The sequence below is a fragment of the Pholcus phalangioides genome, unplaced genomic scaffold (assembly GCF_987345545.1).
Source record: "Pholcus phalangioides strain wild (caught in Gottingen) unplaced genomic scaffold, Ppha-v1.0 ptg000015l_1, whole genome shotgun sequence".
Lineage (NCBI taxonomy): Eukaryota > Metazoa > Arthropoda > Arachnida > Araneae > Pholcidae > Pholcus > Pholcus phalangioides.
In genome coordinates, this window is record NW_028301608.1 from 33873921 (window position 1) to 33888891 (window position 14971).

The 14971-nt window shown below is 40.0% G+C and overlaps 1 protein-coding gene across 1 annotated transcript in view; it reads right to left on the reverse strand.

Moving 5' to 3' along the window:
* Positions 1 to 1819: 1819 nt before the first annotated feature.
* The window catches only part of LOC149075852 (uncharacterized), a 97521-nt gene continuing 84369 nt past the window's right edge, over positions 1820 to 14971 (reverse strand). Inside the window, exons 2-6 of the mRNA XM_089243375.1 lie at positions 14075 to 14411; positions 7335 to 9956; positions 6692 to 6871; positions 4618 to 5025; positions 1820 to 2311 (exon numbers count right to left, since the gene is read on the reverse strand). Coding sequence (XP_089099501.1) covers positions 2272 to 2311; positions 4618 to 5025; positions 6692 to 6871; positions 7335 to 9956; positions 14075 to 14364 — 3540 coding nt within the window. The 5' untranslated portion in view covers positions 14365 to 14411 and the 3' untranslated portion in view covers positions 1820 to 2271. The remainder of the gene's footprint in view (positions 2312 to 4617; positions 5026 to 6691; positions 6872 to 7334; positions 9957 to 14074; positions 14412 to 14971) is intronic.

Genomic DNA, 14971 nt, shown 5'->3' on the forward strand with positions numbered 1-14971 from the left:
TGGGTTGCTTTATTTTGGTTGCATATTTGGTATCAATATTTTCTGGGCGTCTTTTTTTTCAACCACCTTGTTAGACGTTTTGCCTGTTGTGGCATTTGTATCAAAATAATGTGTGAACCTCAGTTGCACCATTTGTGTTGCATATGAGTTTTATAGATATTAAAATAAAATAAAAATCTGTTTCTTATATGGACACCCTATGCTCAAAAATAGACAACGCTGCTTTCCTTCATTTATGCTATTTTTTCTCCAACTATTCTCCAGTTTTTGAATTCAAATATATTGGTGAATATTTCTTAGAAGCATGGGATTAATTTTTTTTAGCATCAGGAGAGACAGGGCAACAACTTTCTAACTGGGTTTTTGAGCATAGGGTGTCCATACAAAAAGTTATTAAAATAAAAAATAACTATACAACCCCTTGCAACATGATGAATGATGTATCTGAGGTTATATGGATAGTTTTTCTGGAAAGTATGCCCTAAAATCACCGGTTCTCCGGTAGTTTGCAGTGTGAGGTATAATCTATAAATGTTGTATAAATTATTTGCATCCACATTATACAATGAAACCTGTAATACGGACACTGTGCGAGACGGAAACCGGCCTTAAACGGAATCGAAATATAGTCTATTCATTAATTAGTGCTTTTATTTTCACCTTTATGAAATGGAAATCTGTCTGAAACAGAACATTATTTCAGTGTATTGACATTCCGTTTCATACAGGTTTCACAGTATTTTAAATTCCTTTAACTATTGCTTATTGAAAACCAAAAATAGGATGTACATGCGTAGATATGAAAACTGTGGTTGGAAATTACTCTCACATGTAGATGGATAGAACCACTCACAACCACAGACTAATGTTTTACTTTAGTTACCTCAGTATGAGGGAGAGAAGGTTGTGTCGAAAAATTTAAATTATATAGTGAATGTTTGTAGCAGTGACCCCCAAGCTTACATGTACCAAATTGCTCGGGTGCAGAATCTCATCTTGACACGTGTAAGTTCTATGCTGAATATTTTGATTATTCACCATAGTTCTATTCACGTTCTTAGTTGAATGTTTTTTTAACCAGGGAGTATATAATACTTCCTTGTCTAAACGAAGAATTCAGTTCATAAGCTTTTTTTTATTCCTTAACTAAGGTTGAAAACTAAATTTTTTTTACTTGCAAGATTTTAATTTCTGTACTAACGTGCTGTACATTTTGGCCAAACAGCCTTTTGTATGAGAAGGTGATATACCCTCATAGGGAGTTGTCTAAAGTCTATGCCATATGTGAAGTAGTTAGATTCTGAACTCTGGATAATATGCAAAGTATGACTAATATCTGGAGAGTCTGGACAGATATGCAAAGTGGACTAGTGTCTGAAGTCTAGGCATATGCAAAGTATAGCTAATGCCTAATTCTGCTAAGTCTGGGCTATATGCAAAAAAGGCAAAAGATGATGTACTTGGACTGTAATGTATATGCAGAACTATATATAGATTTTAAGATGTGGTTAATGTACAAATGATTTTGTATTAACTTTGATAGAAATAATTTGTACAAGTATATTATCTGCTTGATATGCGAAGAAACCTTATCCAGCCCAGGGATTTTTTAACCCAACTTTATACATTTTGTGGGAAGGGAATGGTTGGCATATATAAATATGCAAACGCTGAACAAATTGATGAAAAATCACACTTAATGAAGATAACTTTCTAATGAAAGTTCAAAATTAACTGAAGCCTTTAATAGCTTTTGGGCTCTTTTCGTATGAGCTAGTTCGATCATCGATGAAATGCACTGAGTTGTATACACAAAATATATTATTTTCAATAATATTTTATTCTTATCCAGTAATACACACATATACAAATCTTATAAAATTTTGGCCGTCCACTTTACTTGCCAGTGTAAAAAATCAATCCATTTACGTACATCTAAAAATATCTTGTCTTATAAGGATCTTGATGATGTACGAACAGCTATAGCATGCCTCTCGTTGTAATTATCACTCAACTCCATAGCCTTCTATTTTTTTACACAATTCAAGATATAACCTATTCGTTTATATACATACTTAGAAATCGACTAAAAATAATATCTAGAATATACAAGTAAGGATTTTTAACGCGTTTCCATTTTATTCCGATAGTACTATTCTTTTTAAAATTTTGTTCTTATTTAAATGAAAGATCGATTCGATGTGTCGTATATGAAGAGTTTCCCGATTATAAATCATAAATTTGCATTCTGTCCGAAGTTGGGTCTGTCATTCATGATACTTCAGCCTGGGCTTTGTGGTTATCCTGAAGTCTGGAATAGGAAAAAAATGTAATCAAAACATTTTCAACAAAATCACATTTTACGTCACTCTTTTTACACGTCAGGATCCACTGACAATATTTAAAAAAAATTCTGAAACTGGGTCTCCCTCTGTAGTAAAATACTACCTGACTTCGGGATGCACCCATCCCTTGGGAAACGCTTCAAAATCTCCTCTTGGAGATGTGTAGCGGGTTGTTACAGAGCCATCACATTTTTTTAATGAAATACTACAGGACAATTTCGAACTGTTTCTGAAAGCTGTGCCAACTGTGGAGGTTGGAAATGGCTAAAATATCTAAAATTGCAGGAAAGTTGCCAATGGGCGGGAAATAAAAATACTGCAAATCTTCACGGGGGTAAAAAAATGTAAAACAGGCAGAATATGCGAGATTAATATTTATGACTCGTCAAAAATTTCGAAAATATTGCAAATGTCGTCATTGAAAGAAAATGGGTCACTTCTATTTAAAAAAAACCCGGAATGGCCAAAAATAAGGGGGAAATGTGAGAATGCGCCAAAAATAGGCATGTTGTCTGTCACTTAACGTACGTAATATGAATTTTGTAATTGAAGCAATAAGTTATTTTGTATCATAATTTATCTATACATAAATCCTAAAATTCCACCGATTAGGGAGAAAAACTGCGATAAATATGGATTTTGGTGCTGCCATCTATTAGTATGGATAAAAACAAAATCAAGTAGCAAAATCGAAACCAAAGTTTAAGTTTTATGTCGATAGATGGCAGTATCAGCCTTGTTTTAAATTTTATTAATCAAGTAGAGAAAATAAACGTGTTCCTTATAACTACCAATTTTCTTTATTTCAGGATTTTTATTTTCCTTCAGATACACTCCATACTTTATTTTACTTAATGCTCAATTTCAATGTGCAGGGTGGACGAGAAGTTCTGGACACATTTTATAAATTAATAACAAATCTACTAATTGACTTGGAAAGCTGCGGTTTGCACTGAAATATATACTAACTATCACGGCCAAGAGGTTTTTTTTTTTGATAAATTAAAAACAAAAGAGAGTTCAAACTACACTCACAGGTGGTGCCACTGTAAAACGAAAACTCGACAAAACAAAATACAACACAACAATGCATAACTAATGTTTATAACAATTTTGCTTTGCAAAAAAAAAAATAGACTACACATATACATGTTGCTACATATTTCAACATGAACACTCTTTCACCCGTTTAGACATAGCCCGAGATGAATTGAAAAAGTTGACCTTTTTTCCCCGTACACGAAGGCACATTTTTTTACCAGATTGTTCGAGACTACAAAGTTTGAAGAATTGTGTGTGATATTGAATTAATGATATTAGTGTTGAGTTCATCAATCGTATGCGGATTATTGCAATATGCCATATTTTTTAGATGGCCCGAAATTTTAGTATTGGTCTAACTACAAATCCTCATATTGTTCACGAACAGCTTTTAGATGATAAAAAGAAGGAAAAAAACTGTTTGGTGAGCCTACATCACACCGTCGGATTGTAGGGAGCCTACTTTTTCCGATTAGACTGTTGATGCCAAAGTCTACACAGACATTACTCAAACGTCAAAAGAAAGTTTTCATGTTTTAACTGAATTTTTGTCGATCGTGTCATTGCGCACGGACTTGGGTCGCCTTTTTCACCGGACTCTTGTAGCCCCAGAACATTTTCTTTGTACAATAATTCACATACGATTGATGAACTCAAGACTAACATCATTTATGCAATTCGACATTGACTCTCGCAGACTTCGTAAAGTTTTGACCAATTGGGGGGGGGGGGAAATGGCCAACGTTTTCAACATTTACAGTAAATTCAATGTTGTTTTAAACTTTAATTAAAAGTGATGTTTCAATTCATAAGTCTAACCGGTTATTTTCTGTAAAAAAAGTTCATGATGCCAACTTGGGGCAAAAAGGCGACATATTCCAATATCTCTGAAAAATATTCACAGCTTCTCTTTATTTTACTTTGTGTCGTATTATGTTACAATTTAAAATTTAATTAAGGTTTTTCTTTTTCTCGTGTAAAATTGAGTGTATATAATGCTTAAGAAAGTATGGACTGCGCATATTTCACAAAAATACAGTAGAACAAAACACAGTACAATAAAAGCGCATGTTTATAGCCAAGACTACTACTTCTACTGCAAGGTCAAGACTCAAAATACAGGGTGTTTGTTCTAAATATGGCCGTCTAGAGTAACCCTAACATTACGACTTGTAAGAGATACCACACACACAATGAGTGTTAGATAATTATGAAAGAAGATGAAACTCACATAGGAACCCGGCAGCTATTGGGCGACGCCTTCACTTCGAAATGGATGGGTCTGTAGCTCTTGTTCGGACTGTACGGCTGTACCAGTACCGTGTGCAGAGCTGCTGCCGTACTAGACGACGGCTGTGGTGGCGGCGGTTTGATTTGTCTCGCTTGAACGATGAACTCGTGTCGCAATGGGTTGTTGCCGTTACTAGGCCGATTAGAGGCTTGGTCCAAGTTAGTTGCAGAATGAAACTCGTTGTTGGCCGGGACGCCGCTCTTTCCTGGTTCATCGTGGACAGGAGAACCGGAACTGTCCGAAAACGAGTTCGAGGACGAAGACACCGAATCGTGGGAAGACGACGAGTGGGAACTCTCTCTTTGGGAATACGAAGATTCCCTGCTGCCGTGATTGAACTCACGTCCCCTGGAAAGTGCATGAAGAACATTAAAAGAAACATCAACGCCAATAGTCAATGTCGACATTTAGTGTAAATGCATGGAAAAATACTCATATTCTGATGTGAAATTTAAGCTAATTAATGTTACGGTAAATGTGATAAATCCGGTTATTATGCATAATAACAGAGCATTTTGGTAAGTTTTTTATAAATTTCCCTAAATTAATCACATTTCCCGGTGATTATGCATGGTACCTAAGCTTCGCGTCGTTCGTAAATATGCTAAATCGTACTACTATATGACATACTATACATAACAATTCATACACATATTGTACCATTTTATCTGGGGACGATATTAAAATTTGTTATCATTATGTCGGAGTCCGACTATATTCATCATACACATACTTACTGATTTAGAATTTTTTTTCACACTTATCAAATTCACCATTTATTCTACGGTACTATGCATCATCACAGATAAAGCGATAAGTTTCATTTATTTATAAAATGTATTTATTACATTGGTATGTAATAAATGCATTTGTGTGCTGTACATTGCTGCACTTGGTTATTTTGCATAATCGTCGGTGAAAGAAAATGCTTTTAGTACTTATCTAATTTACAAACGACGCGTGCATATTATGCATATTAGCCTGTAAAAAGTGATAAATTTGTCAAACTTACCAAGACAGTTGCTAAGTATGCATGATAACTGATTTATCACATTTACCGTAACAGTAACACCTCCTCGTTCTTGACGAGAATCCAGTCCTCGGACTGAAACGACTTCTCGTTCTAGAGGTTCAGTAAATCAATTATATTCCCCATTACCAATATTTTTCCCTCTCCCCGTAAACTAATATTTTTCCAGTGTTGCTCAAAGTGTGCCACGCCAATCTTTGTCAGAGACATCGCGGTGAGCTGGTGAAATTGAATTATATCTGTTCAATATAGATCTTTATTGGATTATTCCGTAGAGCAACGTATAAACGTTGACAAGAGCAAGGGAGCCGTGTTTGCCAAAAGTTTGAGAATCACTGCCCCCAAACCCTTATTTATCCCTTCCCTTAAGGGTGGAGCTGACAGGGTTCCCGCCCGTTGCGATTTCCATCTTTTTATTTCATAGTATAAATTTACTATAGGAGAACTCATGACAAATTTCGATTGGTCGCCCACCAAAGATCCCAGCTGGAGGAACCAGGGGTAAGATGCTCGTCTACCATAATGAAGGTCCGTGGGTTCGATCTCGGGGAAGAACATAGATAATAAGGTCTTGAACTACGAACCTGAGGTGACCACCAGTGGATGGTACCTCAATCTGCTCCCACCTTTAGTCCTTACTGTCCTAGACAAGGACAGAATAACACGACCTTCTCTAGAAAGATTTCCGACCCAACTCGATCGATAGTAAATTGCTGTATGGCGATATAGTGTGGCAAAGTAGTAGCAGTCTACCCCCCCCCCCCGCTCCAGGATGTGAGGGCCATGGCGCTTTAGCTAAAGACGAGAAAGAAATTTTAATTTCCTTATATACGAGCCAGTTATAACTTGATCAAGCTCCCTGTCTATTTAATTAAGTACTTGATAACAAAAAAACATTTTGGCTCTAGCTGAGGATTGACAGAAGACTCTCAAGAACTGGATTCTCGTCAAGGGTGAGAAGTTGGTAACTCCCTCAGAACTTACTCGGACTTCTTCAGGTACCTCTCCTCTCTACGAACGATATCCATTAGCTGCTTGTAAATGCTGGTCGTAGCCTTCTTGTCCTTTGAAGTCACTTTGTCCGGTTCAGCTGGAGATGGAGTCTCGGTGCCGTCCATCGAACTTCTTCGAAGTTCTGAAGAGTTGTCGCCATCTGATGTCCTCCTAAATGTGCAATAATAGAAGATGAAATATATATATATATTTTTTAGAAATCGTCGATCATATACAGTATCAATTTTTCATCTAGTTATATTAATACACCGTCTGTAAACAAGTTCCTGCGTATAAATAATATGCGTATGTTTGAAAAACTATTCATTTCGGTCTTTGACATTGCCCCGGTGCCCTGGAATGATACACGATAAATCAGTGTCCCTCAACCACTGTAGTCCGTGCGAATTTTCTGCCGTCTGCGAAATTATTTCGAGAATTATTTCGCTAATTTATTTTCGTCGGACAGCAAATTATTTCTCCTGTTTATTTTTTGCCGGTCAGCAATTATTATTGTTTTTTCATTTCCCCCGGTCCGCGAAATTATTCAACTACTTTCACCGGTCCGCAGTTGCGAAAAAGTTAAATAACACTGCGATATGAATCATATACTTCACGAAGACATGTCACTCACCTGTGTTTCCCGATGATTCTCCTCACGTGTGACTGCTGCTTCCTTTGAGCCCTCTTGTCGGCTTGACCCGGTTGCTGTTGCTGCTGCCATAGCACAGGGTCTGGTGAGCTGGTCACTGATGAGCAAGAATTGAAACCGTTCTGGCCGGAGAACGGTTTACTGGACTGGTCGTCGAGTAGAGCCGGTGAACTCTTCCAGTGCATCAACGGCTTGGTATAATCACCGCCACCACGAGACGGTCCTTCGTCTCGACGTTTCCTATCGTACCTGGGGGGCATCTCTTCGAGATGGTAAGGCAATTCCAGCGATGGCAGGTGCAGAGGGGACGACCCTTCCAGAGACTTCGGCTCGGTGAAGTAAGCCTCGTCGACTTCCTCGTCGGAATCGTCGTCGTCGTTATCCGAGTCCATCTGCTTGATCATGCGGAGCTGCTGCCTTATCGCTATCTTCTCCTTGTTCCTCTTGCGCCGAACCTCATCCTCCAGCATGCGGGCCACGTCCAGGCTGCTCCTCTTAGCCCGTTCCAGTTCCACCTCGTAGCCGGCGCTGGACTTCTTCATGCTTTTTGGCATATGATCGTTCTGATCGATCTTGTTGACTTTCCTTCTGTTCCCGTTCCTACCGGTCTTGACGCTTGGGTACAATTTTGAGTCAGTTTCGTTCGTAGGTAGGTACATAACGTGTCCGTCAGTGGAATAGAACGAGAAATTCGGATTTCCCGAATCCTCGAGTATGAAACTGTCCTTGATTGGGGATTTCTTCGGCACCACCATCATATCTTCAACGAAACCTCCGTAGTTGTTCCTCGCCATGATCTCGTATTTACGCTTGTCTGAAAGCATCAATTCGGAAGAGTATTGTTTCCCCCTCTTGTGGTGTTGCAGCCCGTGTCCGCCAAACGTCCAGTTGGAGTCCGAGAACGATATGTCTTCCTCACTCAGGTACTTGTTCCTGATACCGAGGAGTCGTTTGAATCTCTGGCTTGAGTCGAACTTTCCAGGTTTCTTCCTGTGGTTGGCGTGCGTGTCATCGTCCCTGTCGTAATAAGAAGTCACTGCTCCCAAGCTGTTCCTCTTGCCCGACGTCATCTCGGTGCCGATCGGCCTCACGTTAGAGAACATTATAGTCGGTAACGAAAACCTCGTCGGAAATTCGCTCATCCGGTTTTTGGGTACCACCACTTCCTCGCTCGCCAAGCTGCTGGAATCCGAGTCGTTGAGGTCCTGTCTCGGGGTCCATTGGCTGTCACTCGGAGTGCAGTTGTAGGACGAGCGACTGTCCTTGTAATCGTAGAACCTCCTGCTCTCTTTCTTGGAGTAAACTCTGTTGGCTTGTAGGAGATACCGCTGTATGGACTCGTCACTCGTCGATTGGTTGCTGCTGCCTCGCCCGTCGGAACCCAAAGCCTGCCAAGCTTCTATTGGGGAGAATTTAGGAAGTTGCGGGGTCTTCCTCGGCAACACGGGTCGCAACCTGAGGTCGATGTCGGACTTCTCTTCGTTCTGTAGTAAATCTTCTCTCGAGTCACCGTTCATTAAAATCCTCCTATCCTCTTCTTCGTCCAACGAAGCATTGCCCGAATCCTTAAACTGCCGCCTGATTGGGGGAAATCTCTGCAGGTGGAAGTTTCCTCTGCTCGGAAGGTCTTTTTCTTTAGGCTTGACGATGGCATCTGATTGTTGCTGTTGTTTTCTCTGGACACTCTCGTCTTCGGACTTAAAGCCGTTTGGAGTATGTGATTCAGACATGCGGGTGATGTCCTGATGCGGCGGCGGCTGCTGTTCTTCGCGTGGCTTCGGAGGCTTCTTATCAACTTTACAGAGATCCTTGTCGGAGAAGTAATACTGTTTCGGCGGAGCGTTCGTCTTCCGAACGTCTTTCTGGTGGTCGCCCGAGTTCCCCTCGACATTCATCGACTTGTTTTGAGCAATTTTCTTCGTGACTTCTTCGATCTCTTTCTGAAAAGGGTCCGGTCTTTGCTGGAGGAGAGCCGGTTTCTTGCTGTGGTTCATTGAAAGATCAGCCTTGCTGTTGAATACGGTCGTTCTGTTTTCGGAAAAGGGTTTTTCTCGTTGATCGCTCCTGATTGGTTCTTTCCGGTGGGGAGTGACTGAGTTCGCGCTGGATCTATTACGGTCTCCTGGTAGCGTCTTACCGGAGTTCCAAGAACGCTCGAATGACGCCGTCTCTTTGTTATACAGTCTATTTTGAGCCGCGAACGTTGGCATTGGAGGAGGTTCGGGTGGCGCCGGGGGTGGAGGCGGCGCCCTGTTTTTCGGCTTCCATTCTGGGATCACACACTTGCAATCCTGGCCACCTGGTTGCTTATTCACCGTTAAATCGCTCGAGCTCTGGGCACGTCTCTGGAAATGGCCATGGTAGCTGTCGGCCAAAGCTGGAGGTGGTTCTGGGGCTCGAGATTTCTTTTTCTGTTTGAGCTTGTTGGCCCTGGCTGCAGCTCCACCGGATATCCTCCTGTTTCCGGTGCCATTTTCGGGTACTTCCGGGGAGTAACTCGAAGTCTGCTTCGTTCGAGAGATGTCGGGATCACTGTAGAACATCCTCTGGTTCTTCAAATTCGGTTGATACTGGCTTTCCTGATCTTTTTCTATTCTCTCTGACCTGAAATATTTATATAATTAATATCAATATACGTATATTACCTGTGATTAATTTTTTTCACATTATATGTAGTTTATTATATTTTTTTGTGATGTATATATTTTTTCACGTGTGAATTATACGCTGCCGCGAAATATACACAGGAAATTATGGTACTCATACCCTATGTTAGAATATACCTTGTATGGTCATCATGGTCTCCCAAACTTTTTGTTTCATCGTTCTCATCTTCAAACGATTTTTCTTCTCATTTCCCCCCAACTTAAGCTAATCCAAAGGATCCTGCACTAAACCCAAAGCTTCTACTACCCCCAGACCCTTCCATTGCTCTCTCTGGGAACACTGCTCTATATAGTTAATAAACGTAGTCACCTGCGCATATTTTGGGGATAGAGGGAGGGGGCAAAGCAAGCCTCTAACGCATTTCTAATACGATGCTCACACCTTCCGCACATTTCTAGAAATAATTGAGGGATTACTCGCATACGCATTTCTAGGCGTAAAAAAAACTTAACACACGATTGCTGATGTTCTTTCTATGATGATTTAATTAATTTATATTTCGTCGAGGCAGCTATGTTCCTTTGTTTTTGATAAAATTTCCAGATGCACCCATCCTTCGGGAACGCCTCGATATCTCTCAGAGATGTGAAACGGGATCCTTCAATGGTCCAATCTTTCAATGTTCAAAAGTTTCTATATAGTCGACTGGAACCATTTTAAAATGAACCGTATTGAGCTTGACTACTAATTTGGTTTGGATAAATTGTGATATTTGTGAGATTCAGTTGTGGTTGATAAAATCATGCTTTTTATTTTTTTGACTGTCAATACAAACATACGAAACCGAAACAGCAGGGAACTCGCATAATGTATTAGAGTTCGTATGTGATAAGCGGCAAATACTCATTAGTAGCTCATCAGTTAAATTTGGTTACTGACACTGTGACGTACGCTAGGGATCTTCAACATTTCAGACACGGTGAGCCAAACTGGAATTTCCTACGAAAACCGCGGGCCTACCAACTCGCGTAATTTAGTGAAATCTTAATACAAGGGGGCCTATGTGGGGGGTCCAAGTTAAACAGGGACAAAAATAATTGAAGACTCATTAATTATGAAAAAAATATTTCTTTTATTAATTATACATTTTAATTAGTTCTGAAATTATTTCTTCACCAACTCCGAAAAAAGTTTTTGATCCGTTATTGGTAAAAAAGCTTATTCTGAGATTAATTTTAATCTGAAATCACTTCAAATGATTCTTTAATCATCTATTTCGGTAATTCCGAATAATTATTTTCTCTCCTCAATATAACTCGAAATCATTTCTTTCCATAATTTGTGCGTGTTGTGTATCATGTGTGACCTTAACGATAAGCCTCGTAATGTAGCACCTTTTGCCACGAATGCGAGCCTGTCTCTCATTTGAAAAAGTCTCCCCGCAGAATACAGGCAAGCCTTCGACACATGCCCAAATTGTATAGTTAGATGACATGAGAATTTGGGCATGTGTCATTTTCACTACGAAATACAGAAGAAGGATGACAGCACTAGTATAACATGGAACAAGAAAGTATAATTGACTACATAAACACGTTAGGGTCATGCATATGCAAACATTCAACACGTTCCGCCACATAATAATTAAAAAATCGCTCTTCTATTGATTGTGAAATAATTTCTATCAGAAATTACGAAATTATTATTTTTTCATTAATTTATGAGTTATTTTTCCCCCAAATTCTGAAATCACTTCTTTTAAAAAATTTAAAATTGTTTCATTCAGTAATTCTGGATTTTCATCAATTCTAGAATTAATCGTTTTTTCAATGTTTTCAACCATTTTCTGAAAATGATCGGTGGGGCACGACAGAAAGCTCCTAGGGCCAAATGTGGCCCGCGGGCCATGCGTTGAAGTACCCCGCCCCCGATGTACACCATCCGCGAACTTAGTGTTTTCATCACAAATTGTTATTGGCTTTTCTAACCAAATGGGAGGAGGTTCTTTATCATGATCATGTCTTTAAAAAAAGAAGCTCTAAGCATGAAGTGAAATTTCAATGGCGGCATATTGTAGATGACTTCGAGGTTATTTTCTTCAGTGAAAGTGATGGCTCTGACAGGCGTTTAGACATGTTAAAAGTAAGGATCGTTTCGGAAATCTCTAACGGATGAGCCGATGTAGACATCACGAGTGTTTCCCCCTAATGAAATCAAGCGTGCTTACGCATCATACAAAACGCTTCCATAAAAGAGAGACTATCTATGGGACTCACTCATATAAGTGTTATTGTTATTATTATCATCATCATATAAAGACGGATTACATTCTAAAGTATAGGAAGATGGAGAGAGACCTTCACGCTACGTCAAATTTCCCATGAAAATAATCATTTTACTACAGAAACTTTTCCAGCCACACCAGACGTCACTTTCGCTTCAAGACGTCGAACATCCGAACGATCTCTCATCAACGTCTATAATATTGTAAAGGGGCCCCCGTATTTTTTTTTATGAGGGTTTTCTTCCCTCATCCTTTATTTTATTATTATTATTACCATGATCCCAGCAGAATAATGATGATGAGTGCGTTCTGGACGTCATCCCTCTTAACTTACTGTCAGTGCTCCCTGTAATTAATTGACGACATTGACGAAGGCCGATCAAGAACATCACCGAGTCGGTGCTTTTGAACCTTCCCATTTCCTCTTTTGTTGTTGTTGTTGTTTTGTTGTTTTTTTTTTGTGCGATTCTCCGATTATGATGTCTGATGGTGCTCATCGATGCACAGCTAACTCATCGGTATTTTCTATTCGGGACCGTAGATATTTTTATGTTCTTCAAGGCAATCAAACTCGGTTTTAACGGCATGCAAGAAACCGCGAAATTGCGTCTTTGTAACAGAGGTGCCGGTAATTTCGATTTTGGGGATCTTAAGGTGATACTACAGCTACGTCGTACATGCACCCCGTGAACATTTGTTTGGGTAATTTCTAACGAATTGATTGTATGTCGGAAAATGTTGTGCGTGTGTGTGTATCATGTGTGGCCGTAACGAATTTATTATGTCAGCCTATAGATGCTGTTGAAAATATGCCTCGTAATGTAGCACCTTGTGCCACGAATGCGAGACTGTCTCTCATTTGAAAAAGTCTCCCCGCAGAATACAGGCAGACCTTTGACACATGCCCAAATTGTATAGTTAGATGACATGAGAATTTGGGCATGTGTCATTTTCACTACAAAATACAGAAGAGGGATGACAGCACTAGTATAACATGGAGCAAGAGAGTATAATTGACTACATAAACACGTTAGGGTGTGAAATAATGAAAAAAGGCGTAACTTTCCAATCAGTGTCTGGGGAAGACGGAGATCATCAATAAATTATCAACACGATTGAGTTACCCCCAAACAATCACTTTCGGGGAAAATCCTTCGCAAATAAAGCAGACTTGTGGTAGGTACCTGCGGACCCATTTGCGTCGAAGGTGCCAGATCTTATCAATAAAAAATCTAGAAAAATATTTTATGAATGTGTTAAGCTCAAATTTCAAGAGTTTCCCAACAAATTTACAAAAAGCGCTGAGAAAAGCGTCGTTATATCCAAGTTCGTTGCATTTTTTAGTTGATATTAAAAGCGCCATTCACATTGTCTCAATCTCATAATATCTGTATAAATCATAGCTGAAATTACCGCCTATTGGCGTTATATCGAGGTGTCATTGATGTAATCGAGCTTGTTTTAGCTTAATCTGACTACTTCAAGTGAAAATTCGATTTAGAAAGTTGAGTGTTTGACCGGAATCACGTCTCATTCATTGTCATTTCAATCACGTTTCGGTCAAGTAGCTCTAGACGTGGGTGTCCAGTTATGTCTCTACCAGAAAAGATGTAGGAGGAGTAGCTTCTCTGCATGCTTATCGGCAATGAAAAAAAAACTATGAAGGCAGTTGGCGTGAAAATTTCACGACGTGATTTCGTCTCATCAATCTTTAAGCGATAAGATCGAAAACTCATCAAGCGGTTGAATACATTCATCTCGAGATTTTTTTTTTCTTTTATAAAATTAACCCCCACGCCATATTTACATCGAAACGAATTGATACGATTACCTTCTCTTCAGTATATCCATGACTTCTGGATCACCTTCATCCATTTCAGCTGGCAGTGGACTTCCCGGTTTGAGGCCCCTTATGGTACCGGCGCTGTGCAGTATATGGCCGTTGTCCGTAGATCTGAGCCTCTGACCAGCGACCGGATTCGGCAAGACGCGGTTGTGCGGGTGAGCGTACTTGGGAGGAGTTCGCTGGTACCTATTCTGCTGGTACAGGCTGCTGCTGACACCCATGGTGCGGTTGTTGTGGTGCCCGAGGGCCATCGACTGCGAACTGCCGTTCCCCATCTCGTCGTCGTTTTCGAGATTCACCCGGTGAAATCGACGTCGATCACCTGCAAATAAAATATAATTATTTAAATACGCATATCGTAAGCATTAGATGTGCAAACCATTTTGAGAACAGGGCCGTCCTGAAGAGTTTGGGGATCCCGAGGGCTCTTTGCCCACAAAGATTGTATTTTAGAGGTAAAACACATGAAGATAGCATGTGAAGTGAAAACATTAGTAGCCTCCATTAACTTCAGCACCTCACGCCACAGTGCGTTAAATAAGGAAGGTAGGGTCGCGTCGCCAGCGGTGTAGATGTTAGCGTGCTTGCTCGGAATGCAAGAGGGTCTCGTTTCGAGTCCCAGTGGAGAAATGCTGGCGTTCAAGTCGGCAGAATATATGTTTCCTTAACACACATTCCAATAACGAAATATTGAGGTAATAAAATCAATGTTGTGTGCGTGAATTCATGATAGATTAAAGATTTTTAGGACAGGCTCTTCACAACCTTTTGGACACTAATTGGCCAAAAAACTTCCATGATGCCCGAGGGCTAACAAGTCATACTGCGATATTTAGATTCACGTAGTGGCGTTTTAACGGGTAAGCTCAGAGAGCGGGCCCC